At 37.7% G+C, this 27,393-nt stretch overlaps 3 protein-coding genes across 6 annotated transcripts; 2 read left to right on the top strand and 1 right to left on the bottom strand.

The window, feature by feature from the left end:
* Positions 1 to 90: 90 nt before the first annotated feature.
* On the bottom strand, positions 91 to 4,577 carry gabpa (GA binding protein transcription factor subunit alpha). Of its 2 annotated transcripts, none has more exons than XM_055160467.1 (10): positions 4,438 to 4,577; positions 3,094 to 3,186; positions 2,873 to 3,017; positions 2,704 to 2,788; positions 2,373 to 2,597; positions 2,102 to 2,296; positions 1,964 to 2,020; positions 1,722 to 1,844; positions 1,370 to 1,562; positions 91 to 773 (listed from the first exon to the last, which is right to left on the bottom strand). In XM_055160467.1, exons 2-10 carry the CDS (start codon positions 3,168 to 3,170, stop codon positions 551 to 553), a joined length of 1,323 nt encoding a protein of 440 aa, XP_055016442.1. In that variant the 5' UTR covers positions 3,171 to 3,186; positions 4,438 to 4,577; the 3' UTR covers positions 91 to 550. The 2 variants fall into 2 exon arrangements, with proteins under 2 accessions (XP_055016442.1, XP_020794846.1); XM_020939187.2 differs by lacking the exon at positions 4,438 to 4,577 and adding an exon at positions 4,061 to 4,427.
* u2af1 (U2 small nuclear RNA auxiliary factor 1) lies at positions 3,856 to 10,899 on the top strand. 3 transcript variants are annotated; one of them, XM_055160815.1, is made up of 9 exons: positions 3,873 to 4,012; positions 5,508 to 5,554; positions 7,831 to 7,918; positions 7,996 to 8,062; positions 8,143 to 8,192; positions 8,268 to 8,366; positions 8,458 to 8,591; positions 10,374 to 10,466; positions 10,541 to 10,899. In XM_055160815.1, exons 4-9 carry the CDS (start codon positions 8,056 to 8,058, stop codon positions 10,686 to 10,688), a joined length of 531 nt encoding a protein of 176 aa, XP_055016790.1. In that variant the 5' UTR covers positions 3,873 to 4,012; positions 5,508 to 5,554; positions 7,831 to 7,918; positions 7,996 to 8,055; the 3' UTR covers positions 10,689 to 10,899. The 3 variants fall into 3 exon arrangements, with proteins under 3 accessions (XP_055016760.1, XP_055016790.1, XP_020794836.2); XM_055160785.1 differs by lacking the exon at positions 5,508 to 5,554 and having other exon boundaries at positions 3,856 to 4,012; XM_020939177.2 differs by lacking the exons at positions 3,873 to 4,012; positions 5,508 to 5,554 and adding an exon at positions 6,496 to 6,867.
* A 1,981-nt stretch (positions 10,900 to 12,880) lies between these two features.
* cbsb (cystathionine beta-synthase b) lies at positions 12,881 to 17,352 on the top strand. The gene is made up of 14 exons (XM_055160975.1): positions 12,881 to 14,033; positions 14,116 to 14,222; positions 14,642 to 14,776; positions 14,991 to 15,070; positions 15,138 to 15,342; positions 15,455 to 15,540; positions 15,636 to 15,755; positions 15,837 to 15,921; positions 16,074 to 16,179; positions 16,295 to 16,372; positions 16,446 to 16,580; positions 16,659 to 16,767; positions 16,887 to 16,971; positions 17,087 to 17,352. The coding sequence occupies exons 1-14, from the start codon at positions 13,810 to 13,812 to the stop codon at positions 17,185 to 17,187; spliced, it is 1,656 nt and encodes a 551-aa protein (XP_055016950.1). The 5' UTR covers positions 12,881 to 13,809; the 3' UTR covers positions 17,188 to 17,352.
* The last annotated feature ends 10,041 nt before the right edge of the window (positions 17,353 to 27,393 follow it).

The following is a 27,393-nucleotide window of genomic DNA, read 5'->3' as shown; positions in this document are numbered from 1 at the left end:
TTGTAACATACATAAATATGTATGTAACATCACATTAATGCGTGTGATGCTCAATACCAGAAATGAATCACAAGACTTAAAGAAAAGAGCTATTACAGATTTCTACTTTATTCCCTCAATGGACAAAAAGTCCAACCATTTTGGGAACATTAACTAAATAAAATACAAAACAGGTCCTCTGTAAATGGAAAATATGAAAATACACTTGCTGTTGTGGCTATCAAAAACATTAAGTACCAGTATATACATTGATTTAAATAAGAAAACTAGACCGCGGGTAGCTGGGTACGTGACACAAAGCTTATCTCATTCAAACATTCAGGCATCAAGTCACATGCACACAAAGACTTTACAACACACAAACTGACCTCCTAACATTTTTTGATTTGCATTACAGAAAAGCTAAAAAAAATCTGGCTAGTTTGATTTACAAGAGCCACTTGATCCACTTTGGCCACAAGTCCACTTTGCATTTCTGTGGTCAAAAATATAAAAGTAAAGTTTCAGTCACTATTTGGATGTTGCTGCTCGTTGTACTGTGTGGCCTGTTTTAGCTGTCCTTCTCCAGTGTTGTTGTGGCCAAGGTGACTGTAGTTAAAGGCTGAGCAATCCCATGCATCTGCATTCGGGCGAGTTTCTTCTGTTCACACTCCGTCACGAGGGTGTTGAGCTCCGCAGCACTGTAGCCAATCAGAGTCCTTAGGTCACACACAAACTTGTACACGAAGCGCTTTCCTTGCACCTTGCTGATCATGTCACCATCATAATAATACCTAGATGACAAACAAAGGGAGTCAATGTGATCTTCATGTCCCATTATTAATTGAGATGTAATTTTACATATACAATATTACACAATTTTCTGATCTACTAAGATGTTATAATGTTGTTTCCTCATCACAAACATTCCAGGAGTTGTGTTTTGTTTCATTCACACATGTTTAACACAAATCCTGCATAGTTATGCTGAGTTTTTCTGTCAAACTGAATACACTCTGTTCTACCTTGTGGTGTTATGTGATAAAACAGGAAGTGATCCACTGTAATTTTAAACACCATGCACTTCACTAAAATCATCTGGATAATTTTAGCCCTGGAATTGCCTGTCTTTACTGAATAAAAGGTAAAAGGAGCAGTTAACTACCTACTACTACTGAAACTACCACTAAATGACAGTGGAACAGAGCATTTTGAGCTTTAAAGATGTAGACAAACTAATAAACCAAATTTATTTAAACATGTGTGAATGAAACAAAACACAACTCCAGGTATGTTTTTGATGATGTAACAACATTATAACATAGCTTAAATCTCAGAAGAATCACTTGTGTGTAATATAGTACTAAAACGTATAAATACAAAAACCAACCTCAGCGCTCGGCTCAGCTTCTCATAGTTCATAGTAGGCTTATTCTTGCGCTGTCCCCATTTCTGTGCCACAAGCTCAGGCTGGTTCAGTTTGAATTCTCCTTCATCACCGACCCAAGAGATGCAGTCTCTGGCATCTTTGTCTGTTAGCAGCTCCAGCAAAAACTGCCACAACTGAATCTGACCATTGTTACCTACAGTAGAATAATTTGATGGAAACAATAATTACTTTAATTTTAAAAATATGATACCGTATATGTTGTATGAGTACATTGTATGTTGTATATGTTGTAACTGTAAGAGTTGTGTGCAGTGAATGAAATAGTTAAATCCAAGATGTCGAGGTATTGTACCTGTACGATTGCCAGGAGAGCTGCGTTCTTCTCCAGAAATGCGAGGTGTTCTTGGGCCACGATTTGGCTTTAACACCTTAATTGTAGTGGGGGTGCTGACTTGAGCTGGTATTATTTGGACAGCTAAAATCACAGAGTGGAATAGTGAGATTTAAATAAATGTAAACGTCCTTCATATTTTTCCCCTATTTAATGGAGGACAAATAAAGCAAAATTAAACAAAAAAAATTAACTAAACTTACGTTGATCAATTGTGACTGTAGCATCACTCCCAGTTTGATCTTGACTGGCCAGGACATCTAATTCAAACAGAAGCGTAAATTCAGTGAAGCATGAGACATACAGTATGTTTTTATACTATGAGGCATTTTAAAGCTTACATTTTCGTAGGAGCTCAAGGTGACTCCATAGGATCTCTCCATTGGGTACTTTTTGGAGGAACTCCTCTTGACTGAAAGCACAGAGCTCACAACCACGAATGTGGATGCTGCCGATCTCCATCTCGTCAATATTAAACTCCTTCATTACCCATACAGCCCAGTGGATCACTTGGTCTGCTGTCCACAGGACAGGGTCTACACAAAACCACAGTTTTAGCATACCACTACTAGAGTACACCACTCATAAGACCCATAAAGAGTGACTTCTTACCATATGGTATACCAAGGCGGACCTGTTCTTTTCTGTAGCCTTCCAGCGCTGCAGCCCAGCGAGTCACCTGTTCTGAAGTCTCATCAGAGAGGGCAGATCGCTCCACAGCAATAAGCTGTCCTTCTTCAACCAAAGTCCCCTCCTCCCCTGCTGCATCAGGGTCTATCACCACTTCTACTGTTTCTACTGGCTTCACAATCTCCAAAATGTTCAGTTTTTCTTCCCCTTAAAATGTGAAAAAAAAAAATAAAATAAAATTACAAATGAGGTTTTGTTATGTCAGCAGTTGTAAAATAAACTGTTTTTTTTTTTTTTGCATTTTTTTCATTACCTTCTTTAGCTATAATCTGGAGACTCAGCTGCACTGTGCCATCAGTTTTAACTCCTTGATCAAACAGGCTGTGATCAGGATGCAGCTATAATAGAACAAAAAAGTCAATATTACATGAATTAGGATTAAAAATTACAAATAAATTTCAAACTTGTTATATTTGGTCTACCTGAATATCCTGCAAACAGATATCAAATGAATCAAGCGAAATCTGGACACGAGGCTCCAAAAGCTTCTTCAAGTTACCAATAGGCTCATTAATATCAATGTCTTGTTGAACTAAATCTGATGCAGTGATTGTTTGCTCTTCCACACTATAAATTAAAAACAAACCATTAATACGTTTAAATAAATTGCATAATGTTAAACAATATAATTATGAATATTTACCCTTCTTCGAGGCATGTCTGTTTATCCTGTCCATCAATCTCAATCTCAATCATCTCTTCTGGTTCACCTTTAGACATTTTGTTTGAATTCAGGCTGTGCATTAAGAAAAAAGAAACACAATAAAGGCTCTGCACTGTACATTATAAGGCTGCATTAAAAATCTAAATGAGAAGGTAATATTTGTTACAAAAAAATGTGTATTGCATTCATATGTCCTTACAAACAAAAATGACATTTAATACAAAGAACTGTTTAATTTTATATTTATTGACTATAATGATGTGGGACGTTTGTTTCCCTCAGGTTAGGCTTTAGGCCTCTGAGCCTGGACTTCTCATTGGTTGAAAAGGGCGACTCCACTCACTGCTTTAAAGCTAATGTTAGCCAACTCGAGAACGTGGCTCTGTCGTACTGAGGCCAACTTCTAGGCCAGTGTAAGCGTAAACAGTCCACATAAATATGAACGCGTTCGTGGCTATTTTGAAACGGATTTGATGTTATTCGGGTGTGTGTTCAAATGAATACTGTGAGGCGGGTTTAACCAGGAACAAACATTAGCTAAAACGAGCCGCTACAGCGGGGCGAGGCACTGCATTGCATAAGCGCGAGTCCTCCACTGGTAGAGAAGGCTTTTACTAAATAATAAGCACGATCATGTTTATGAATCCGATCAATTTTGTCTAAAATGCACTTTAACGCTACTTGTGGAAAACTTTTGAAACGGAAATAGAATAAACGGAAACAAAACAGCATAGGGCAAATGGAAAGGAGCCGGAAATCCTGGCTAAGGTTTACAACGCGGTGAGACTTCCGAGACTGGGTACGACAAATTCCACTACAGAGACGAGCTTGTGGCGACTACAGCACCAGTAATCATAGATCAGCAAGAAAAAGGAGATACAAAGAACTACGACAATAAGTATGGTCATGATCGCAGGATTTATCCTCTAGCTAAATGAATACGTACTGTGATCAACGTGGAACGGCGAGTCGGCGCAGCAGCCTCCTTCAGTAGCTAGTTGGGACTTTGTGTTATTAATTACCTCAAACACGGACTGTCAAAATGTTAAATTTGCTCTACAATACACTTTTAAAATAATCAGCCAGATATATACTCCAGGTATTGTCGCGCTAGCTTATCGTAAGCGCTCTGACTTCAGCATGGTCGGGCTCTTTGCCCAGTGCTCACTAAAGCCAATGGGGAAATAAACAAGCGCTGACTAGCTTAGCTTAGCCACTAAGCTAAACAAAAAAATAGCGGGAAGATTGCAAATACGACAATCGCGAAGTCTGTAAAAATATATGATGACACACTCTTTATAGTACATAAGCCTACACACATACCTCTTACAATTATGACTTAGAATGATCTTTGTCCAAAGAAAACTGGCAAAATTCACTCAAAAGTCGATTCGTACTATGCAAGTTTTTTTGTCAGCTGCCCTGCTCAGAGGGGCGGAGACTAAAGTTGGCAAGTAAAACTACATTGGAACACATATAGGCTATCTTATATAGTTTTCTGTTTGCGGGTACACAATGTTAATTTTAAAGACATCTGCGTGTTTTTCCCCCTCTTTTAATATATTAACATTTACTTGTCTTTGTTGTGGGCATGTAGTCTATTTAAGTCTATTCAGTTTTGGGGGCGATAAGTAGCCTACACAAACTCTCAGCAGCACTATCAAACATGTAAATAGACACTGAGAAAACATGCATTCTTATTGGGCTTTATCATCAATCCATACATGGTTTTACTCTGCTCTCCTTGGTTCTGAGTCGGGCTTGCCTTGCAGATCTGTCCTATAGCTGCTTGTCTCCATGTAGATGGATAAGTGTACTGTCATACTACAGACCATTCCAGGAGGACTAGATGATATGCTGATAGTAATCGAATCTTGATCTCATCCCTGGGACGATCTGCTATTTTGGTAAAACTATGCAATTCCCTGCTTTTTTTTTGTTTGGTTTATTCCACTCTAAGGTCAAAAACAGACACTTTCCACACCACTCTCTCCTATTGGATAGCCTTCTTCATGCTTTGAGTGTCAGGTGGATATAACCAATCACAGTGGAGTGAACTTTAAGAAACAGCAGATTTAGTTACCCCATCTTTTAATGATTGTATAAAAGATACTAAGAAAAATACTAATTGTGAATTTGTGATCTGGCTCTAAGGAAACTATGATACATTTTTTGGCATATCATCCACCTTTCAGGCAGAGCAATAACATCTCAGTGTCATGTCTCCACCAGGAAAGTTAAATAAAGTGCCACTTTATTTAACTTTAACTATTTAACAAAGTAGCACTTTAAAAGTGCTACTTTGTTGCTCATCATTGAAATATGATAAAAGGTTCTTTGGTATTAAAGTACAAATGTTAAAGTACTGTTTTTAAGTACAAATTTGTATCTAGGTTGGTGGTGACCTGTCTAAGGATTTTTGAGCTCTAAACCAATAAAAGTAAGAACACAATTTTAAATCTGTTCTGAATTTCTCTGAATTCTTTATTAAGATAACTGCTTTGACTGTTTAATATTTATAGTTACTTATATATTGACTGATTCATGTATGTTTTGAGTAATTCTGAGCTTGAGTGCTCACAAAATATGTTTTCAGTTGCCCCCTATCCCCACCCAATGCTCTGTACTTACCTTGTCATTGCTTAAAAATTAAACTCCCAAAGCATGCACTTTGGGTTGACAAATTTTGTGCTGCCATTTTTCAACAATAAAACATGAAAATTGGATGCTTGCTGTGAAATGTTTATGGAGAGACCACTCATTTCTACAACAGGCTATTAAGTTGTTTACATACAACAAAATAATCATGATCCAAGTATGTTATGTAATTTACTTAACCTTATTTTTCTTGACTTTATGAAAGTATTTTTCTGCTGGTTGGCTGCATGTCTAACAAAAGAATTTCCCTCTTGAGGATGAATAAAAGTATTTCTGATGTGATGGTTTATTACTAAGTAATAAAAGATTAAAAGCATAGTATTTTAAGAACAATATTTTCATTAGAATTACAATTCAGCAGCATCTTAAGTAACTTGAGTACTTAATTCACCATTGGTGCAAATATGATTTTCCTGTACACCTCATCTACATATGTCTGTTTTATAAAACTATTTTATGGGATTTTTGTTTTAATAAGATAAATACTGCTTTGCAAAGGATTTTTCCGGTTATTTCTGTGAATAGTTTTGCATCAGATGTGATGTGATGTTTCTACACGTATCTACCCTAGGGAAATTTTAAATGAAGACAACAAAAAGAGTTATGCTGTATTCCTATACAAAAAACAAGTATACAGTTGGTCATTGTTTACAAAGCTCATCTGGTTACACATAGATTCTGTAGTTAGATGAAGCTACTTTTAAGTACAACTACCAGATGTGAGGTTGTATTTAGGATGTAAGTTAACATGAATTGTTCTTTGGGATTGGGAATGCATGTAAACAGCAACATTAGATCGGCGGAAGTAGTAGAATTATAATTTATTTTCAAACTAAGAGTCGTATAGTACAAAGTATGTGCATTAAAGCTTCAGTATTCACTACCTAATAGGCTGTGATTTATTTAGTAACATAAACAAACTATAGTTGATTACAGAGCAGAATAATCATACAGCTATCTGTTCTGCTGGCAGTAAATGAACATGTGTGTTATTGTGAAGTATTCAGGAAGGGCTGTTGAGACTGTTAGGCGGACACAGGTTAGCATCAAGATGGCAGAGTATCTTGCGTCCATTTTTGGAACAGAAAAAGATAAGTAAGTAATTATTTGCTGAATTTTTAAATACAATTGTAACTTGGTTTGGCATCCAATCTGCCTATAAGACATTATAAGCCATTTGCAACTTTTATGCTTTTAACCTCCCCTTCGTTTCTAGCGTCGTTCCTTGCAGCATGCTAACAGCGTGCTAGTATTTGTTCCCAGTCATTCGAAGTTCCAATGGCTCCCCGCTATCATCAGAGAATACGAAAATAAATAGGTTATAATTTCGCTATAACCTTGATACGCAATTGCAGTGCTTTTATCTGCGTATGATATCGTCTATACACTATTAACGCTAGTTGTATTACATATTTAGCTGGTACATCAATAGCCTTAAATATTCTTTGAAGACTCATCGACCACATTTTACTTAATTTAGACAATTAGCTATTCGATTCGAGAAAATGTTCTTGTGAATTGTGATTAGGCTTGTGCTGTTTTGGGTTATCTAGAACATTGTTGTTGTAGCTTTTTTTTTTTTTTTTTTAATTCATCAAAAGTCCAGGTTGCTTATATCTTAGCTGTAGCGGTAGGCTTGTCACTGCTCATTGTAACTTTTTCAAACAGTTTGTATTCATGTTTTTTATACATTGTAAATTGTAGTTAAATTTATTCACTTCTGGCTAGAGGAGGGCAATATTGACAAATAATAATACCTTGATATAATCTCGATGCTAATTACCAAACCACATTATGGCAAATCCATAAACAGCGTGGGTTTTTATGTTGGTTCATACTACATTATTACATACTTTACACTGCTGTTTTATTTAAATTTTTAATCAGCTCATTTTGTAACTTTTAAAAAACTGGTTTATACAGTATATACTCAATATTCATGTTTTGCTCCTCTTTTTTGTTTATTTTTTATTCATCATCAGTCACATGAGTAGTTGGTGCTCTTTGAAGAAACCGGTTTTAAGTCTGTTTGTCAATATGTTTTTCTTTCATCTACAGAGTGAACTGCTCTTTCTATTTTAAAATCGGTGCCTGTCGTCATGGAGACCGATGCTCTAGGCTGCATAATAAGCCGACATTCAGCCAGGTGATATGAATACTTTGTTGTAAATATTTAATTTGTCTCTGTTAAAAGTACACTCAAATTAAAGAGGTGTTTTTCAGACAATTGCCCTGCTCAACATTTATCGCAACCCTCAAAACAGTGTGCAGTCTGCTGATGGCATGACCTGTAAGTGCATCAATCACCCTCAAAGATCTTCTCTTCATCCCACACGAATTCATATTAAGTGTTTTGTTTATGACCATTAGGTGCCATTACTGACATGGAGATGCAGGAGCACTATGATGAGTTCTTTGAGGTAATTTAAGCCATTCAGTCAATTTTAACTTATCAAACCACTTCTAATCAACTTCTAAACACATTTTATTCTTAGGAGGTCTTCACAGAAATGGAAGAAAAGTATGGTGAAGTTGAAGAGATGAATGTATGTGACAACCTTGGGGACCATTTGGTTGGAAATGTCTATGTCAAAGTATGTAATCAATAAATTTTAAACTTGAATAAAAATGAGCATATTGCTACATTGCTATGGTTGATATTCTTGTTTGATTGCTATATTTCAGTTTCGCTACGAAGAAGATGCTGAGAAGGCTGTCATAGATCTCAATAACCGCTGGTTTAATGGTCAGCCCATTCATGCAGAGCTCTCTCCGGTCACAGATTTTAGAGAGGCTTGCTGCCGCCAATACGAGATGGGGTGAGTATGATGAGTACACACTGTAGGGATAGGGCCAAGATGTGGGAGGGGTAAACTTTACCCTTTACTTTATTGGATCATATGGCTTTTTGTGTGAATGAAGACGAATAGCCAAGTATCTTCATATTGATTGGTTAGAACAGTGTTTCTCAACCTTTTTTGAGCCACGGCACGTTTTTTACATTGGAAAAATCTTGCAGCACACCACTAACCAAAATGTTACAAAAATGACACTATATAGTATATTTAATTACAATATAATTTCTACATTAATTTCTACTTACTCAGTGTGAGACCTGCGCCTGTTTAGATGAACACAAAACTGATATCCTGGCAGGAATAGAAGAAAGACACACACGAAGCTCTTCATCAACAGCTCTCAGTCTCTCCCTGTCTTTAGTTTTTATAGCAGTTAAGCTTGAAAAGCTCTTCTTCTGGGTCAGAATCTTGTCCAGGGCCCATTTCGGAGTTCGCATTCGTCCATTTTAAAAAACTTTTCCATGACTGTCACCATGCACATGCGTTACTAATTCTTTTAAAGCAGGGGTGCTCACACTTTTTCAGCATGCGATCTACTTACAAAATGACAAAGTCATAAAGATCTACCTAATACAAAGCCAAACAAACTGCACTGAAACACTCTGTGCCCCTTTTTTGGACCCTCACCCACAGTTTGAGAACCCCTTCTTTAAGAGAACTTCCTCTGGCACTTTACACAAAACTGTGAAAAAAGTGAAGGAAGATTTTTAAACCTGTTTTTTAAAGTTCCAAACTGGAGTTGCATTCTTTTCTGGTTTTGCAGTGATATTTACCAGCCTCTGCACGTTTACCAAACCAAACGCACACCGTGACAAACACAGATGCATTTGTGCACTTTTGTTAGACAAACTTCAGCCAAATGTGGCAGTAGGTCTGTTCTGTAGATCTGCTCTATGCTGTAGACCTGCTTTGTGCCAACACTGTAACACAAATTTAGACTGGTTTTTGCTCCACGTTTGGTCTTGCTCTTCTAATCAGCGCGCACTGTGGAAGGGGCTTGTTTTCGCTGTACGCAGGAAGGTGAGAGCGTGAAAAGGCGAGGGGCGGCGTGCTGACGTGAGGCAGATGGACAGGTAGGATGTTTAGGAAGTTGAACCTGCCCTGTGATGCACGCTGGTACACGAGGGCACACGCTGTTGCAGACGAGCCATGCGTAGGGAGCGTGTGTGTTTGTGATGTGCCGTAGAGTCTCCGCGGGCTGCACTGAGACGCCCCACACGCTCTGGCACACCTGTACAAGTTTATTGCCAACAGCAGCGGCCTTAATGAAATATGATCGCACTTGTTGAGTGTGAGACAAGACCGAGTCCAAACGCGAGTCCGAGACGAGACACGGCGATCTACCCACACGACCTTGGCGATCGACTGGTAGATCGGGATCGACATATTGAGCACCCCTGATTTAAAGGAACGAGGCAATTAGCTGCCTGTCGCCACCCGGACGAATATTAGATCACTCTGCCAGTCATCATATACTACACTGTACTACAGCACGGACACTCGACAATGACATAATATTTGCAGGTAATAATTAATAAATTTTTATTTTTAAAAAAGTGATATTGGATAATTTCTGACGGCACACCTGACGATCTCTCACGGCACACTAGTGTGCCGCGGCACCGTGGTTGAGAATCACTGGGTTAGAAAACAATGATTTTTGTGTCTCAAACGTAATACAAATGTTATTGTAAGGAGCTATAAGGCAGCATGATGTTGTTCTAATGTTGTACTTTTTTGTAGAGAGTGCACTCGTGGTGGCTTCTGTAATTTCATGCACCTGAAGCCGATCTCAAGAGAGCTAAGAAGAGAGCTCTATGGACGTCGAAGAAAAAAGTAAACTAATTTGACCATCACTGTCCAACGTTTGGGGTGAAGGACCATCACTAATGAGTTGTCTTTTCTTCCAGCCGTCACAGGTCTCGCTCGCGGTCTCGGGAGAGGAGGTCTCGCTCCAGGGATAGGGGCAGAGGAGGAGGAGGAGGAGGAGGAGGAGGAGGAGGCCGTGACCATGACCGCCGTCGCTCCAGAGACAGAGAGCGCTCTGGGAGGTTTTGATCTATAAGCCACCAATACCTGTCCTTCTGTCTGACTGTAGCCATCATTAGTGTTTTTTTTTTTTTTTTTTTTTTTTTAAGTTTATACTTGTCTGACCTTAATTTGGACGGATTGAACATTGTCTGCTTGAAATAGTGTCATAAATGTGTTACTTTTTTCTTAAAACCTGAAATCAAAACATGTTGTCATTAAAGATTTTTACTAAATATAAGTGCTTTATTAGTTATCCATTTTTGTTATGTTTTATTTACAAATTACATCTGTCTTTGGGCAATTTTAAGTTCAACAGTGCCTTTAGACTAGAGTCTAGATAGAAAAAAAAAAATATTTTTTTTATGTTTACCTTTTAGGCCTATGTAAAAAAAAAAAAAAAAAAAAAAAAAATATATATATATATATATATATATATATATATATATAAATATATTACTGCAAGTAATTTAGTAACTTGACAAAACCAGTATCAAATATTTAGTGCGTCCTGTTGAGTCCTATTGAGTATCTGATCATGAATAAAGGTCCCATGCTCATTATTTTTTTAAAATACACGGATTTGAATTGTTAATTATTTTGACCACCAGTCTGACCATCGATTGGCCCTCCGCTTTCCCTTTAAGATATATTTTTCAAAACAAACAAACAAACAAAAAACATTCTGTGACTTTATTGAACCAGTAAAGGCTGTTTAAAAGAATATATTCAGTATGGAGTTGTGATCACCAATGAACACAAGGGACTCATGGTCCAATCAGCTTCTTGACCGTCAGGTCGGCCGTGGTCCACGGGCTCTCGTCAGTAAGATTTAGTCCGTGAAAGCACCAGGCTGTCTCTGTTTGGGTGAGTACCGCGCATTCCCTTTATGTAAGTTTATTAATGACGTGTATATTAGGGTATCGTATTTAGGATGTTTGTCTTGCTTCCTGTTGTTTATTATTCCAATGTTTAATGAAAGACATGAGATTCTTTCTTTTTCTTGCACAAAATACTTCGTTTTAATAGCAAATTAAAACTTATCAGATATTTCATAATATTTCCAAGTTAGTCTCTGTTAGAGTCGAGTTATTTACATTATACATATTTACATTGCAATTGTAGGGTCGCACTGAAGGCAACATGTGTATCTTAGCCTTTTAGACACATGACAGATTATTTAAAAAACAGGCGAGATTAAAGGCATCCTTTAAAGTGCCTATATCACGCTATTCTCTGAACTATGTTATGATGTTGTTTCTTCATTACAGACATTCCTGGAGTATGTCTGAAATTATGTCAGAAAACACTCCACCTTGTGATGTCATGTGATAGTGCAGGAAGTGCTCCACACTCACTAGATTCCATCCCTGGAATTGCATATCTGAAGTTGCTTTTAATTTGAAAACTACCGCTTAATGACATCACAAGGTGGAACAGAGCATTTTGCGCTTTGGAGTTGTAGATAGACTAATAATAAAGCATTACTCAAACATGTGTTATATTCTGTGTTATGTCTCTTTGTAACTGTTTTGTATTTTGTATTGTCTTCTGTGTCACCTGTCTAGGGACAACAAATAGAAACAAGCATTTTTGCTATAATCATATTTACAGTGCTATTACAGATGCTCATTAATATGCACTGACCCTATCAAATAAATTAATACATATTAAGTGTGAATGAAACAAAATACAACAACAAGCACTGTTGGGGAGTAACGGATTACATGTACCGCCGTTACGTAATCAGAGTACAAATTATGAGTAACTGTATTCCGTTACAGTTACTGTTTCAATGAGTGGTAATTGGATTACAGTTACTTTGCTGAAATAAGTGGATTACAAGGCAGTATTTTCCTGTTTTCACATTTTGTGCTACATCCCATTTATTTATTTTTTTATTTCGGTAATTCCACTCATTGCCGGAAACCCAAACAGAATGCGGCAATAAGAGCGATGGAAACGTCATGTTAAAGTTGGCGGTGTCAGTCACACAGTGGAAGCAGCAGTGCATTGGTAAAAACGCATTTGTGTCTTGGAAATTCTTCTCCCGATGTGAGATATATATATATATAAAAAACCAAATATAAAATCGCCTACAACTTAAATGTGAAACAGGAGCTACTGGCACTGGTGAAAACAACCTGCATATACATAATATCTGCACTACTGTCCTATAGTGACCTGCCACATGAGTGGACGTGCACACAAACACACACAAACACACACACAAACACACACCTTCATCATCGTCATCAACCTGAGAACCCGCGGACCACGTCTCCTTCCGTAGTTACAGCGCGGACACCGCCGTCTCGTGCGCCGCGTGTGGACCGTGTTTTCTCGCGTAAACCGCGCTTCCTCATGTGCGAATCTAAACCAGAACTAACACCAGGACTAAACCAGGACTAACACCAGGACTAAACCACGACTAACCCAGGACTGAACCAGGTTTAAACTAGGACTAAACCACGACTAAACCAGAACTAAAGACCTGGTCTAGACCTGGTCTAAACCAGGTCTAAAATCAGGAGTAAACCAGGTCTAAAAATCAGGACTAAACCAGGACTAAACCAGGACTAAACCAGGTCTAAACAACATGACACCTAACAGTAGGTTGACATAATTTAAGGTGATCTCATATAAAAAATAATTTCTCTATCAATAATATTTTTTAATATGGTGAAGGAAAGGCTGATCTTGTTACTGTCTTTTAACAGACAAAACCTCTTATATTAAGATATCGTGGTCTTTGTTTCTCTACAGCAAACAGTTGCTTATTCATGGAGACTTGGGCTCAGACAATTTGAAGACAACAAACAAGAATTTTCAGGATGTGGTTGCTACATTCATGTCGTTTAAAAAAACATGACAATATCAAGTAATCCAAAGTAATCAGATTACGTTACTCACTTTAAGTAATTTAATGGATTACGTTACAAACTACATTTTGGGGTGTGTAATCTGTAATCTGTAGGGGAATACATTTTAAAAGTAACCTTCCCAACACTGACAACAAGGTATGTTTTTGATGAAGTAACAACATTATAACAATGCTTAAAGCTCACAAGAGTCAATTTTGTGTAATTTAGGACTTTTAAAAACAGTTTAATTGTTCAGTCTCAAATTCAGTGTATTTACTTTTGTACAGATGCTTACGATGCTTTTTCCAGCAAGCAACAATAGACACAACAATCAGGAGAATGAAGAAAAGTCTGCCAGAGAGGATGGATGCAGCCATGAGCAGCAGCAGGAGAACAAGGGAGCAGTCAGACTCATCCCTGAAAGAAACTGGACTCGGCCTGATCTGCCCAGTAAATGCACCTGGCACTTAGGGGCCTCACTTTCTCAGTCTCCTCACTTTCTCTCACCGAGGTAGGTACTGCCTTGTCACAACAATGATTATTTAAATGTATTATTATGCATAACATGCCCCACAAAATGTTGATGCCCACAGGACAAAGGCACCTAAAATCTTGCCAAACATTCTTTGGCAAATTGGAGATACTCCTTTGGTCCGCTTGAATAGGATCCCTAAAGACTATGGACTTAAGTGTGAGCTCTGTGAGTAAACTGTTGATATGGGATATTATGTAGTAAAACAGTGTCTTAAACCATTTACTTATTTTGAATGCACACATTTGGATTAAGGGTACAGTTTTTCCCTTTAAGAATGGAAACTTAAGTACAGCAAATCCTCATGTTACCCCGTGAGTGGTGACTCTGATCTTAAATCAAAGGTGTGATCAGTGACCGGTGTAGACTGACTTTTACATGAACCTCAGGAAGAAGTTTTTCATTCACTGGGTGACAGAGATCTCTTTTTAAACAGCGTGGCTTATACTATTACATTTACTCAATTGAACCATTTTGAACTAGTAGGATGGAGTTTATCGGTCACAGCTTCAGTATCCAGTTTCGTTGCGTAAGAGCAGCATAACTGGTTCAATAACTGGAGATCCTTTTCTCTGCTGTTCTTTTAGTGGCCAAATGTGAGTTCTTTAATGCAGGTGGCAGCATTAAAGATCGGATTGCAATGAGGATGGTAGAAGATGCTGAGAAATCTGGGATCCTTAAACCTGGTGACACAATCATTGAACCAAGCTCTGGTAACACAGGTATCCACTATGAAGCATTATCAAATACTCTCTGTGTACATGACTTTACACAGTTAAGACATCTTACTATGACCTGGTTTTCCTGGACATTAACAGAAACTGAACGCTCCTGTAGATTGTTCTTGTCTAAATAAATACATAAATACGAATAAACATTATGTATACAAATAGTTATGCAGTCTCTGGACTATATAACTGATGTGGCTTTGTGCAGGTATAGGCATGGCACTTGTTGCAGCAGTAAAAGGTTATCGCTGTATTATAACAATGCCCCAGAAGATGAGTATGGAAAAGGTTGGGAGCTGTTACGATAATAAACTGGTGTGGTGTTTTTCATTTCTAACCTGTTTTTTTTTTTTAGGTGAATGCCCTAAAGGCACTTGGAGCTGAAATTGTCCGCACACCAAATTCTGCCTCATTTGATTCAGAAGAGTCTCATATCGGTGTGGCATGGCGTCTGAAAAGTCAGATTCCTAATTCACACATCCTTGACCAGTATCGCAATCCCAGCAACCCCCTGGCTCACTATGAAAGCACAGCTGAGGAGATACTGGCTCAGTGTGATGGTTTGTGCTTTTTCTGTATTCTCTTTCTTCTTCTTGCCATTTAAGATCATGGGTTTTTATGCCATTTAAGATCATGGGTTTTCATTCATTCTTTTTTGTTGTCTCTTAACAGGTCACATTGATATGGTGGTGGCTGGTGCAGGCACAGGAGGCACGCTTACTGGTGTAGCTCGGAAATTAAAAGAGCGTTGCCCCAATGTTAAGGCAGTGAAATTTACATTAAAATGGTTACTATATTTTGAAACACACAATCATATCTAAATTACACAAGGAATATTTTCTCTTGATTTCAGGTTGTTGCTGTGGATCCAGAGGGTTCTGTTCTGATTGAATCAAGAGAAAAAAAGCCCCACAAACCATTTGAAGTTGAAGGCATTGGATACGACTTTATTCCTACTGTGTTGGACAGATCTGTAAAAACTTCTTATTCCTTGAAAAAAACAACTGAAGTTGTTATTTAAATTAATACTTTTTGTTTGTTTTTGTTTTTGTAGATTATTGACTTATGGTATAAAGCCAGTGACAAAGAGACATTTACTATGGCACGCAAGCTTATCAAGAATGAAGGTCTTTTATGTGGTAGGTTCCTAAATAACAAATACATGCACTTCCATAGAAAGTTCATTTGTGTTATTCACATGAACTGAAATGGCTCAAAATAACAGTATACATTGTTTTATTCTTTCAAATCTTTTTACACTGATGTAGTAGTATATGTTTTTTGACATCAGGTGGCAGCAGTGGCTCTGCGATGGCTGCTGCAGTGAAGATGGCTCAGCAGCTTAAAGAGGGTCAGCGCTGTGTGGTCATCTTAAGTGATTCTGTCCGTAACTACATGTGAGACACACTGAATGACAATGAATGTGTGAAAGGGAAATAAAGATCAGTCCTGCAACAGTGGGGTAGAAGATTCATATTTTATATAGTCTTTATTTTGATTGTGGCATTCTAGGTCAAAGTTCCTCAGTGACCAGTGGATGTGGGACAAAGACTTCCTCACACAAGAAGCTCCCGTGAATGCTCGACCATGGTGGGATCTTATTCCTACTATATTCTATCCTGTTAAGATGTCTTGTATAGATGCAATGTGTGTTCTCTTAAAGGTGGTGGGACATCACCGTCCAAAATCTACCCCTGTCTGCCCCTGTGTCTGTGTCACTGTCAGTTTCCTGCCAAAAGACCATTCAAGTCCTACAGGAGAGAGGGTTTGATCAAGCCCCTGTTGTGGAAGACTCAGGGTGAGTCCTACTCATGCAAAATGCAGACTCTTGTAAAAGTTTTAAGAAACAATAATAATCAAAGATTATTTCTCACAGCACCATTTTGGGAGTGGTCACTTTACAGACCATTCTTTCCTCTTTGGTGGCTGGTACTGTTCAACCTTCAGATCACATCAACAAAGTGCTCAGTACAAGTTTCAAACAGGTGTGTGTAGAATTACATCTAATAGAGTATGTCTTTGATTATTCTCAAGCTTTCTATAATCTTATGTGTGTGTTATTCTATTGTCTTCAAATAAATATGAAAATAACTGCATATTTTAGATCCATCTAAGAGACCATCTGGGAAAACTGTCACACATACTCCAGGCCAACCACTTTGCTCTTGTGATCCAAGATCATATTCTGTGTAAGGCATTTTATTCAATTATACAAACAAATGACATAAAACTGTGTTTTTAGAAGCTAAAAGTGAATATGAATAAAAATATGGTAGATCTTCCCTAAAGTTTTCATTGTTCCAGGTAACACCGAAGGCTTGTCTAGTCAGAAGCAGAAGATTTTTGCGGTTGTGACAGCGATGGACCTTATTGACTACATAACCACACGTGGTGCAGAATTATAAATCCTGCTGGACTAACTTAACTGAGTCTCCTTTTTTTTTTTCTTCTTTTTTTCTTTTACATATATGTAACTATTTTCTCTATTTTCTCATGCTAATTTGTGAACACTATGTAGTTGATGGCTTAGTAGTTTCTGCATTAGATTTATTTTAGATAGAACCCCATGTATCTACTACACATAATTATATAAAGGTGAATGGGATGCAACATTGAAAATATTTTGTATTAAATGAGCTTGAAGCTGATGAAAACGATAGACTTGTGTAACAGTTGTTAAAGCACGTTTTTTCTCTTTGGACTTGTAATAGCATTTTTCTACCAGAGCGAGGCAGTATGCATACACAGACCACACGGACCCTCAGCTCTCATAACTTGCAGCATAGAGTTCTTTAAACAATGAAATGTTTTCACTAAAGATCACCAATGAAAATCTGATATAGTTTTGTTACCGTCCAGTATTTTGACTCACATGACAGTAAAAAGGAAGTAACAATAGTTCACACTCTAATCTCTTCAAGAACGTGACAGGACCCTGTCAGGGAATTGAAAGTATGAACCTCATGATATTTTGTTGTTTGTTGAATCACGTTTTAAATGTCTCAAAACATCACACCCACATATTTCTGACGTACTTGAGTTATTATATCCGAGAAGTTAAGGTGCCTTTAAACTTAGTCATCAGTTAATGACAATGTTATTGGCTCAATATGAAATGAGTGTTAACTGGTTTTGGGCCCACATTCCCTGTGACAGAGGCATAACACAAACACAAAGTGAAAACTGTCACTCCCACAACAACAATGATCAAATCAGGCACAGTGGGCATTTGTGCATGATTTTGGACATGGACCAAATATTCTTTGTTCATGGTAGTTCAGGTCTGCTTAATCAGTCTCATAATAATCATCTGTGTCAAAATGAAGCTGTGCATTTACTTTTGCATGCTCTACTTGTGTCATTACATCAGTTGGCTTTAATGCACAAACACATTCTTTTTATGCAAAGATGTTTTGTAAAATTTTCATTGGTGGTGCAAGTACTACATTTTCTTATTTAAGTAAAATTACAGATACTGGAGGAAAAATAAAAAAAAACAAACCTAAAAGTATTTTGTGCAGATTTTGAGATCTAATAAAGCTTCAAATGTAGTGATTTTAATAAAAATTTGTGGTGAATTTTGTTCCTTTCAGAAGCTTTTCAGTCCTGTCCAAAATGTAGTGTAGTAGAAAGTACAAATACTGTCTCTTAAATGTAATAAAAGTATCCACTTTAAAACTACTGAAGTAAAGTACATATACCTAAAATGTTTACTTAAGTTCAGTAATTTACTACTTTTACTTTGTTACGTTCCACCACTGATTATGTTATAGATGGATATTTTTGTACACAAGTCAATCTAATTTCATTCCCCAGTGCTGCCTTGAATTTGAAACCACTGCCAGGGACTGCATTTTTGGTCTCTATTATGTGCTTGTTGACGCACTCAGAACCAACAGGTTACTGTATTCAGCATTTGACTGGCAACTGAGAGAGGTAGGTGTGTTTGGAAATTATAGTGTGACGCACATCCTATGCAGATCTCCAATCAGACATCCAAACATTTAGAGCTTAATTGTCTGTCTCTGCTTCATTATTGATTAATTAAGAGCAACAAATGAGCTGTATACTAATCATGATTTAGCTATAATAGGCCTATAACCAGCAAAGAGTAGCATCATTTACATTGGTGGGTGGAACTGTGCTAAGGCCAGTGTTGTGTGTTTTTGTGTGTTTTTAAAGGTCCAATATAACACAAAATTTACTCTTGCCATGTTATAATGCTGTTACCATATCAAAAACATATCTGGAACTGTGTTTTGTTTCATTCACCCATGTTTGAATATGAATGAATATTTATCATTAGTCTGTCTATATCTCCAAAGCTCAAAATGCTCTGTTTTACCTTGTGATGTCATGCAGTGGTAGCTTTCATGTTAGCAGCTCATTTTTCCTTTAGTTCAGTAGAGATTGACAATTCCAGGGCTGAAATTATCCAAATGATTCTAATAACGGTGTACGGGGTTTAAAAGCACAGTGGAGCACTTCCTGTATTACCACATAACATCACAAAGTGGAGTGTCTTCTGTTTGAGAACTCTAATATGCAGGGTTTTTTGTTTGAATGAAACAAAACACAACATCACAACATAGATCAAAATTTGTGTAATACAGGTCCTTTAATAGATTGTTGTATAAATGTAGTACTCTATATAGTGCACAGTGCAAAGTTGTGAAGAATAACGGCTTCCCCTTTTGTGTTAAGCTTTTTGTTTATTTAACTGGACCCTATGTATGGGGTATGCCCCACCTTTACAAAACACATTACAGAATGGCTGTGTCATTAAAGTATAATTTAAGTTCTTTCCCTAAGGTGCCTGATGTGAAAATATATTTCTCTTTATTTACTATTACATTATCAGAATTTGCAGTGTTTTTTAAATGCACAAAAACACTTACCACAGCTGTTAGTCTGAGGTTTAAAGGTGCACTGTGTAACTTTTCTGGTGGAGAGTCCGTCAAAAGCATTTCTCCTTGGAGATGTTATTGCGTCATCCGGAATGTTTCACAATATGGCATTAAACCTTTCTATCTTCATGGGGACCAAACCAGACGAAGTTCCAGATCAGATCTGTAGAGAGGCAGACCTGGCTCACAGTCAGAATGCCTGCTTTTCTTTGTATTTTTGAGCTATAAAACCACCAGTAATTAAATACATGTAAGGCAGAGCTGTTTAATGTCATACTGTGGAACATTCCAGGCAGAGTAATGACATAGAAATAAGCAGACAAACCCCCAAGCAAAAAGTTACGGTACATAGTGCACCTTAAAAACTGCCAACACAAATTGATGCTCTCGTGACATACTCTTCTCTAATCAACAAACACCGAAGGACAGTGAAGTGAAGTGCAAGATAGGCCTATAACCTTGTTCTTTGTTTTTACTGTAGTTCCTCATTCCAAGTTGCCATTTTTCATACTGAGCCTAATTGAAACCACTTGGTACTAAACTAGAGAAAATTCAATATTCAGTATCGTCACTGAACCATGAAATTTTGCATTTAGTTTCAGTAGTAGTAGTAGTATTTCAGTAATTCAGTCATTTGCAGCACTACATGGACATAGACTACAGTCCCATTTGGATCATGACATGATTTTAGACTGAAGTAAAAAGTACTTATAATTTTTTAAACTTTTGGAACAGAGTATCAGACAATGCCCTTAGACTGTCTAATAAGCTGCTCACTCATCGCCCCTCCTGCTGTGAATGACATATCCTGATAAAAATGGCACAATTTGAAACAGGCTTTTTGGGCACCATGTGTGGAGTCTGCGGTGCGTTTTTGTCCCTGGCCTGTTGCCTGTGTGATTATGTGAGCGGGCTGGGTGCAGGCCCTGTCTGCAGTCCACTCTCCATTATCTAACCAGCAGAGTACAGTCACTGGGTCACAGGGCCTGCAGCACAGCAACGCTTTCAAAGTTCTATTTGCGTCACTGCTCCAAATGGTTGAATCTGAGTTATTACCCCCCTCTGTGAAATCAATAAGCATGAAAATAGCACATTAGTTTTACATAGCTGTTAATGATGCCTCCTGCCCATGTGTGAAGTCATATACAGAATCAAGTGTCTGCATTAAAGGGCCCATATTACTCTGTTTTCTGATCTGTGTTATAACTTTGTTTCTCCATCACAAACATACCTGTTTGTGATCTGTTTGTGTTGTATTCACACATGATCAACAGACAAATTCTGAATATTTAGTCTGTGTTCCTCTTTCAAACTAAAAACACCCTGTTCCACCTTGTGATGTCATCTACAGGAAGTGCTCCACTGTGTGTTTTTTTTAACTCCCAACACCTTCACTTCATTTGGATACTTTCAGCCCATGAATTGCCACTCTCTACTTAACTAAAGAGAAAAGAAGCTTTTAACTTGAAAACGACCGCTTCATGTCATCACAAGGTGGAACAGAGCATTTTTAGTTTTCCAGATGTAGACCACCCAATCATTCAGGATTACACAAACATATATGAATGAAAAAAACATAACTCCAGGTATGTTTTGATGTGGTAACATTTCAAAATGTGCATCAATGTAAGTTTTGCATAATATAGGACTTTTAAATTCATCTTACCAAAAGTTTATCTACTCTTATAACCTATTGAAACCTATGGACAATTTTGAAAAAGCATTTTTCACTCTTTAAGGAATTATTTAAAATGTCTCCCAGAAATGGCCCTAGAAGTATATGTTTACAGACATATGACTTTAAGCCATATTCCTGAATAAAGTTATCTTGTGAACTCTTGGGGGTTGTTCTTTGATGGAAATATCATGCAATGGTTGTGTGTTGACTAAATTATTTTTATAGTGTTCCCCTCAAGAAGAACTGAAACCCAAAATCTCTCAACTGTTTACACAGAAGCAACATTTTAACCTGTCCCCTTTTTGTCCATCACAGATCCCTAAAGAACAAAACAAAACAAATGACCTGTGGTACCCATCCTGAGTTCATCTGGACTGTGTTTGTTTACTATCAATATTTGGAAATCTACAACCTCTTCTTGGATGAAGAACATTTACTTTATTGAATATATTTGCTAATTCCACTACCAAATCAAATAGTCTCAGTGATTCTGATCATTTGTCAGAGGTCACAACAAAAATGCACCAGATGATTTATGATCATTTATGTCTTAAAACTGTACTCTGCAGTTAATGTTGTTTGCCTTATTTAAACTGATAAACATAGTTTGTATTGTTTGTCTTACATAACCTATTGCTAAAGGGATATTTGTGTTATATCATAGATCTTTCCAGCGAAGGTCAGCTCTGATGACTTTCTTCTTGAGAAAGCGCAGAGTTAATCCTGATAGGAATAGCCCAAAGGAACAGGGCACAATGGAGGACATTGTGAGGAATCACAGGGCTTTATGTGCGTATGAAGACGGAGCGGGAGGCAGCACAAGGCAGAACATGTCCTGGTTTTAATTTTCTCCATCTGCGTCATTCCTTCGTCAAAAAGTATAAATCACAAATGTGTCCAAATGGAAGCTGAGAGACCCCTGGCTCTGCCTCTCTTATCTCCTCACTGTCTCGTGTCTGCACAGTGTTTTATCAGGAGAAGAAACCGGTGCATTTGTACAGTGATGGCTCCAGCCTGTGTGAGTTAGGGTATGCAGGGGAAAGGAGGCCAGTGCATTTGGGTCCTGCGTCACAGTGTGGCCCCTGGGGGCGCTCCGCACTCTCAATCTAACCTCTGCATATTTACACAGGGTTAAAGGATCAACTGTTTATTGTCCCTCATATTTTCTCAGGTGTAGCTTTGTATAGAAGAATGATGAGTTTCTCAAGCAGTGCCTCTGATTTTTCGCCTCGCTGCTCACATAGACTGAAGTATGCTTTGTTATGTAAATGGCACATGCACATTCAAAATATATATTATATTTTTCTTTTATTTGTACTTGAAGAAAAAGTGACAAGACTGAAATATTATGTTTTCATACTGACTCTGATCCTTTCATACTGACTGATCCTTTGACAGTGGAGTTTTTATGTTGTAAACACATAGGCAGTATAAGACAGTATACCAGATTCATGTTGTGACACCTCAGTCATGTGTTGTGTTAAAGAGAAAAAATAATAGAGAAAATGTATAATAAATGGAAAATTGTGTCCTACTAACAGTTCCACCTACGTTTGGCACTGAGGACTTTTCCACACTGCAACTTTAATGGGGACGTTAATTGGCAAAAGTTCCACTCTCCACTTTTGTAGGTCTATAGGTCTGTTCATAACAGCATTGCAAACTCTATCATATAAATGTTGATTTTTCTTTCACGAATAAACTAAATAAACTGTTTGTCTAACCCAAAAGTGGCTGTAGTTAGTATGAAGTGGAGCATGCAGACCAGACCAGACCCAACGGCCTGTGTTGATGCTGATGTGAGTTGAAGGACTGAGACATTGCATTAGGCCAATAGACTGTTAGAATGACTCAGGTCTTTTGAGACAGCACTCTCCCTGCCCTCAGACCAAATGGAGGTGTCTCTCCAGGGACACACAAGGTTTGTCTTATGAAACCAGGCTCCAGGCCAAAAGCTCCTGAATCATTCACAAAAGCCAATGGCCTTTTGTCTGAGCCACACCAGAACGTTTCATTTGAGAGTCATTCAACCATTCAGATTATCTAAAAGACTATCTAACTCTATCAGGGACAAAGGGACAAGGGGTTTGATGTACACCTGCGCATATAATTTCAAATTATATGCAAGAGCCTGTTTTCTAAATGTATATATTGTTTCCTAGAAATGGTCAGAACAGATGTTATTTTTGATACTCACATAAAGGTTCAAGTCAAGCTTAAGATAACTCAATTAAAATTCAGTAATCCACACATATGCTTTGGCACTGTTTTTTAATCCAGATGCCCTTAATGACAATTATGTTTGCACAAAAAAAGGTACAGCAGGTAAACTATCTCTGCAAAGAGAAAAATCAGAGGTACTCCTACTACATTAAAATGTTCTTTAATACATTTTTGTGTGTGAAAAAAGCCCAATGCAGCCGAAACTCATTGGCTAGACCCGTTTTCACATTAAAGGTGCACTTTTATGTCAAATCCTTATCTCCATGGAGATGTTATTGCTTTGTCTGGAATGTTTCACAGTATGGTATAAAATCTTTCAATCTTCATGGAGACTAAACATGACCAAGTTACAGGTCAAATCTGTACAGAGGCAACTCCACTCACTGTCTGAATGCCTGTTTTTCTAGGTATTTTTGACCTATAAAACCACCTGTAATTTAATAAATGTAAAGTAGAGCTGTTTAATGTCATACTGTTGAACATTCAGAACAATGACATCTCCATAGAAACAAGCAGGTGACGGACGCGCAACCGAAAAGTTACCTAATGCACCTTTAATGTAGTCAAAGTGCTTGGATTTTTCTCTTTGCTTCCACTGTGATCCTGATGAGCACCTGACCTGATACTTAACTGACCCATGAAGCTCTAATTTTTCTATCATAAACTATGTCTGTGTTGGATATCAAACAAGGACTATGTATGCTTAACATGATGCAACACAATTGCAACACATTAAAACTGTATAATTACTTCTCCCAACCAGCAATTACAAAATATTTATGTGTCCAACCCAGTCATTTGCAGAATAGCTCAAGGCCCGGACAGCCGCCTTGTCTGTGGCTGACTTTTACAGCTATTACTCAGTTCTGTCTCTCTTTCTCACCCACTTCTTCATGGTTTTGAATGTCTCTTCGCGGTGTGACCTTAAATACCGTAGCTTATGTAACTGCATTTGCATGTATGTGGGACGTGACCCCTTACACACAAGTCTAAACTTGTTTGTATGTGTGCACGTGCGTGTGCGTGTGTGGTAATAGTCCAACATACCCCTGTAGTCATACGCATCAGCCCCTGTTGTGGAGGTTTGTGCACGTCTTTGGTGCAGAGAAAGAGCTTTACTGCTAAATAATGGGTAAGATGCATTTTAGTTGTTGAGTTTCCATTCTGGGAGCCCCCATCTTCCTCCGGTGGTGTCTGCTTGTACGTCAGAGCTTCCTGCCTTGACAATGTGAAAGGGTTTTCCCGCTCAGTGCCCCCTGAGAGCAGCTTCTGGCCCAGCTGCATTATTTCCTCCTTGGTGCGTTCATACACAAATGTTTTTTTGGACTGGAGAATATGGAAACATATAAGCAGTTCTTCCATTACATAGTTTAGGGTTGTTTGGCCAGTTTGTTAAGGATATTAAAGACACAAAGTCACTTGTAATATAAAAACTGATAATGCTTATTCTGTTTTTGCATTCAACCCTTTGGAAGGCCATGGTCAATATTGATGGTTGACAATGTAATAAGTTCTGACAACATGACTGCACAAGTGAACAATTGTGAATTCTCGTTAATGTGTGTAGGTGATGAACAACTCATCAAAACAACATTATTGAAGCCAAGTAGTGTACAGGTAGCCTGATTCATCAGCCGGTTTCACTTCGTGGAAACCATGTGACCTCACAGCGTTAGAATTTGTTTGCTCAAAGGTAGGCAGGAACTTTTTTCATTTAACCAGTCGCTGCTATTTGGTTGTGACGTATGTAATGCACCGCTAACAGGGCTAACTGGTATATTAAGCTTTTCCCAAATCCTGTAAGAAGAAGGGTAATAATGTCTTTCCCCTGGATAAAATTCACAGAACATTCTCTTTGTTCCGGCTTTAAATCCTCAGTCTCGGGAATCGTTGCCAACACAGAATGTATGGCTCTTCACTGATTGGCTGTTGCCTGAACTCGCACTTCCGTGGTTCTTGCAAACTGTCTAGTGTATTTTGATTCCTGACCTAGTCGCTGGAGAGAAATGAAATTGAGTGGAGGCACTAGGTGGCGCCAGCCTGGCTAGTGTACAGGCACCAAAAAAGGATAACATACAGTATGGTTCATCAAACAAGCACCGAGGCTGTGATGGTTCAATTCATGAGAGCAAATGATAAAAATAACATGCATCCAAATACACACATTTTATTTAAAGCTGCTCTATGTAACTCTCCTGGTAGCTGGTCCACCACCCATATCTCCATGCAGAAGTTATTGCTTTGCATGCATTAATATTTCACATTATGGCATTAATATGGTATTAATCTATCTCCATGGAGCCAAGCATGTGACCCTTAGACTGTATATATAAATGGACATAGCTAACCCGCTAGCCGCCCCATTCCAAATAGTGAGCAAGGGGGCGCTTCTGTCTCTATCGACTCTGGCTCCAATTGACTTTACATTGAAATTTTGTCACCCTTCTCTCTGCTGCAATGAGCCTTGTCAATTTGGTCTACATGATCCTGATGTTTTTATTTTGCAATTTTGTCTGTAAATAAATTCCTATTCCTAATATGGGACTGGCTCCAAATTTGCCCTATAACTCCTTGCCTCAATGAGTTTAGTTTGACTGGAGCCAAACGCTATAGGTGACGTCCTTTAGCCTACTTCTTTATACACTCTACAGGGCCAATTTATAAATCAGATTTGTGGAGAGAACATTTAAAATTAAGTAAAACCACATCTCCATGGAAACAAGCAGGTGCCAGACCCCTCACCAAAGTCTTGTTCCAATAAATAACCCTATGCAAATAGACTTGATGGGATTCTGTTACCACAACAAATGTTTAACAAGGGCCGACATTTCTTAGAAGTACTTGATCAAACTACAAATAAACAGAAGCAGTGACATAACATTTCACCTGATCTGCTCTTCGGCCTTACTCTCACTTTGACTTACTTCTGTTGCTGTATTTAAATATTACCATGTTACATCTTTACTGTGACTTACAGATTTTCTCAATTATAAAAAAAAATCCAAAACAGCATGTAACTCTGCTCCACTATTCTTTTAACAGCCCTCTCTTCTCCTTTGTCTGACTTGTCAATGTTTTTCCACTGAAGTGAAAAAAGAAAAGAACTATGACGTTAACAGGATGTACGCTAATTTCCTTGGACTCAGAGCTTGTTCCTGTCGGATCTGAATACGTGCTGTAGCTGAATGTAGATGGGAAAGACACAAGCGAGGGGGGCTGGTGTGGTGTAAGTGAGAAAAAGGACAGTGGTTTAGTGGAGTAAGAACAGTGAATTAGTCAAATATGGTCTAAAAGACTCTGTGTTTTGACAAAGTTTAATTAAATATTTGGATGATTTTGTATGAGAACTAGAGAACAACTTTCACTAACACAACTAGTGAGATGAAGAAGTGTTATAGGACATTTTAAACACACTTGATATAAAATATATAAAATCTGAAATATCTAAACTTCTCATAATTTTGAGACGTCACGCTGAAACAAAAAACTCAAAGAAGAAAAACAAATTCTTTAAGACAAATTATACTTTGAGTTTATAAACTTCCACAAAAAGATAAAGATAAAGATAAAAAGCCACACTTTTCCTTTACTTTTTTGTGGATTCTAGATGTGCAGTCTATGCCCGGTTTTATATGCCGGGGTGTAATTGACAGACATATTAACGAGAAAAATGAATTAATCTGAGAAAATCATGGTTTGTTAGCATTATATATATATATATATATATATATATATATATATATATATATATATATATATATATATATATATATATATATATATATACATCACAGACTTCAGTG

Source organism: Boleophthalmus pectinirostris, unplaced genomic scaffold (genome assembly GCF_026225935.1).
Source record: "Boleophthalmus pectinirostris isolate CB_2022bp ecotype Guang Dong unplaced genomic scaffold, ASM2622593v1 HiC_scaffold_1, whole genome shotgun sequence".
NCBI classification, from domain to species: Eukaryota; Metazoa; Chordata; class Actinopteri; order Gobiiformes; family Gobiidae; genus Boleophthalmus; species Boleophthalmus pectinirostris.
Note: the sequence above shows the minus strand (reverse complement) of the source record. Positions and strands in the feature narration are given on the sequence as shown.

Excerpts from the sequence above, each read along its gene's own strand:
- u2af1 (XM_020939177.2), top strand. The coding sequence starts at position 6,749 with ATGAACATGTGTGTTATTGTGAAGTATTCAGGAAGGGCTGTTGAGACT. Across the intron at positions 8,367-8,457 it reads TTGGAAATGTCTATGTCAAA|TTTCGCTACGAAGAAGATGC; the intron begins GTATGTAATCAA and ends GCTATATTTCAG. Across the intron at positions 10,467-10,540 it reads TATGGACGTCGAAGAAAAAA|CCGTCACAGGTCTCGCTCGC; the intron begins GTAAACTAATTT and ends CTTTTCTTCCAG.
- gabpa (XM_055160467.1), bottom strand. The coding sequence starts at position 3,170 with ATGTCTAAAGGTGAACCAGAAGAGATGATTGAGATTGAGATTGATGGA. Across the intron at positions 2,789-2,872 it reads TCTGTTTGCAGGATATTCAG|CTGCATCCTGATCACAGCCT; the intron begins GTAGACCAAATA and ends GTTCTATTATAG. Across the intron at positions 2,297-2,372 it reads CCGCCTTGGTATACCATATG|ACCCTGTCCTGTGGACAGCA; the intron begins GTAAGAAGTCAC and ends GGTTTTGTGTAG.
- cbsb (XM_055160975.1), top strand. The coding sequence starts at position 13,810 with ATGCTTACGATGCTTTTTCCAGCAAGCAACAATAGACACAACAATCAG. Across the intron at positions 15,071-15,137 it reads AGAAGATGAGTATGGAAAAG|GTGAATGCCCTAAAGGCACT; the intron begins GTTGGGAGCTGT and ends TTTTTTTTTTAG. Across the intron at positions 16,972-17,086 it reads GATCCAAGATCATATTCTGT|GTAACACCGAAGGCTTGTCT; the intron begins GTAAGGCATTTT and ends TCATTGTTCCAG.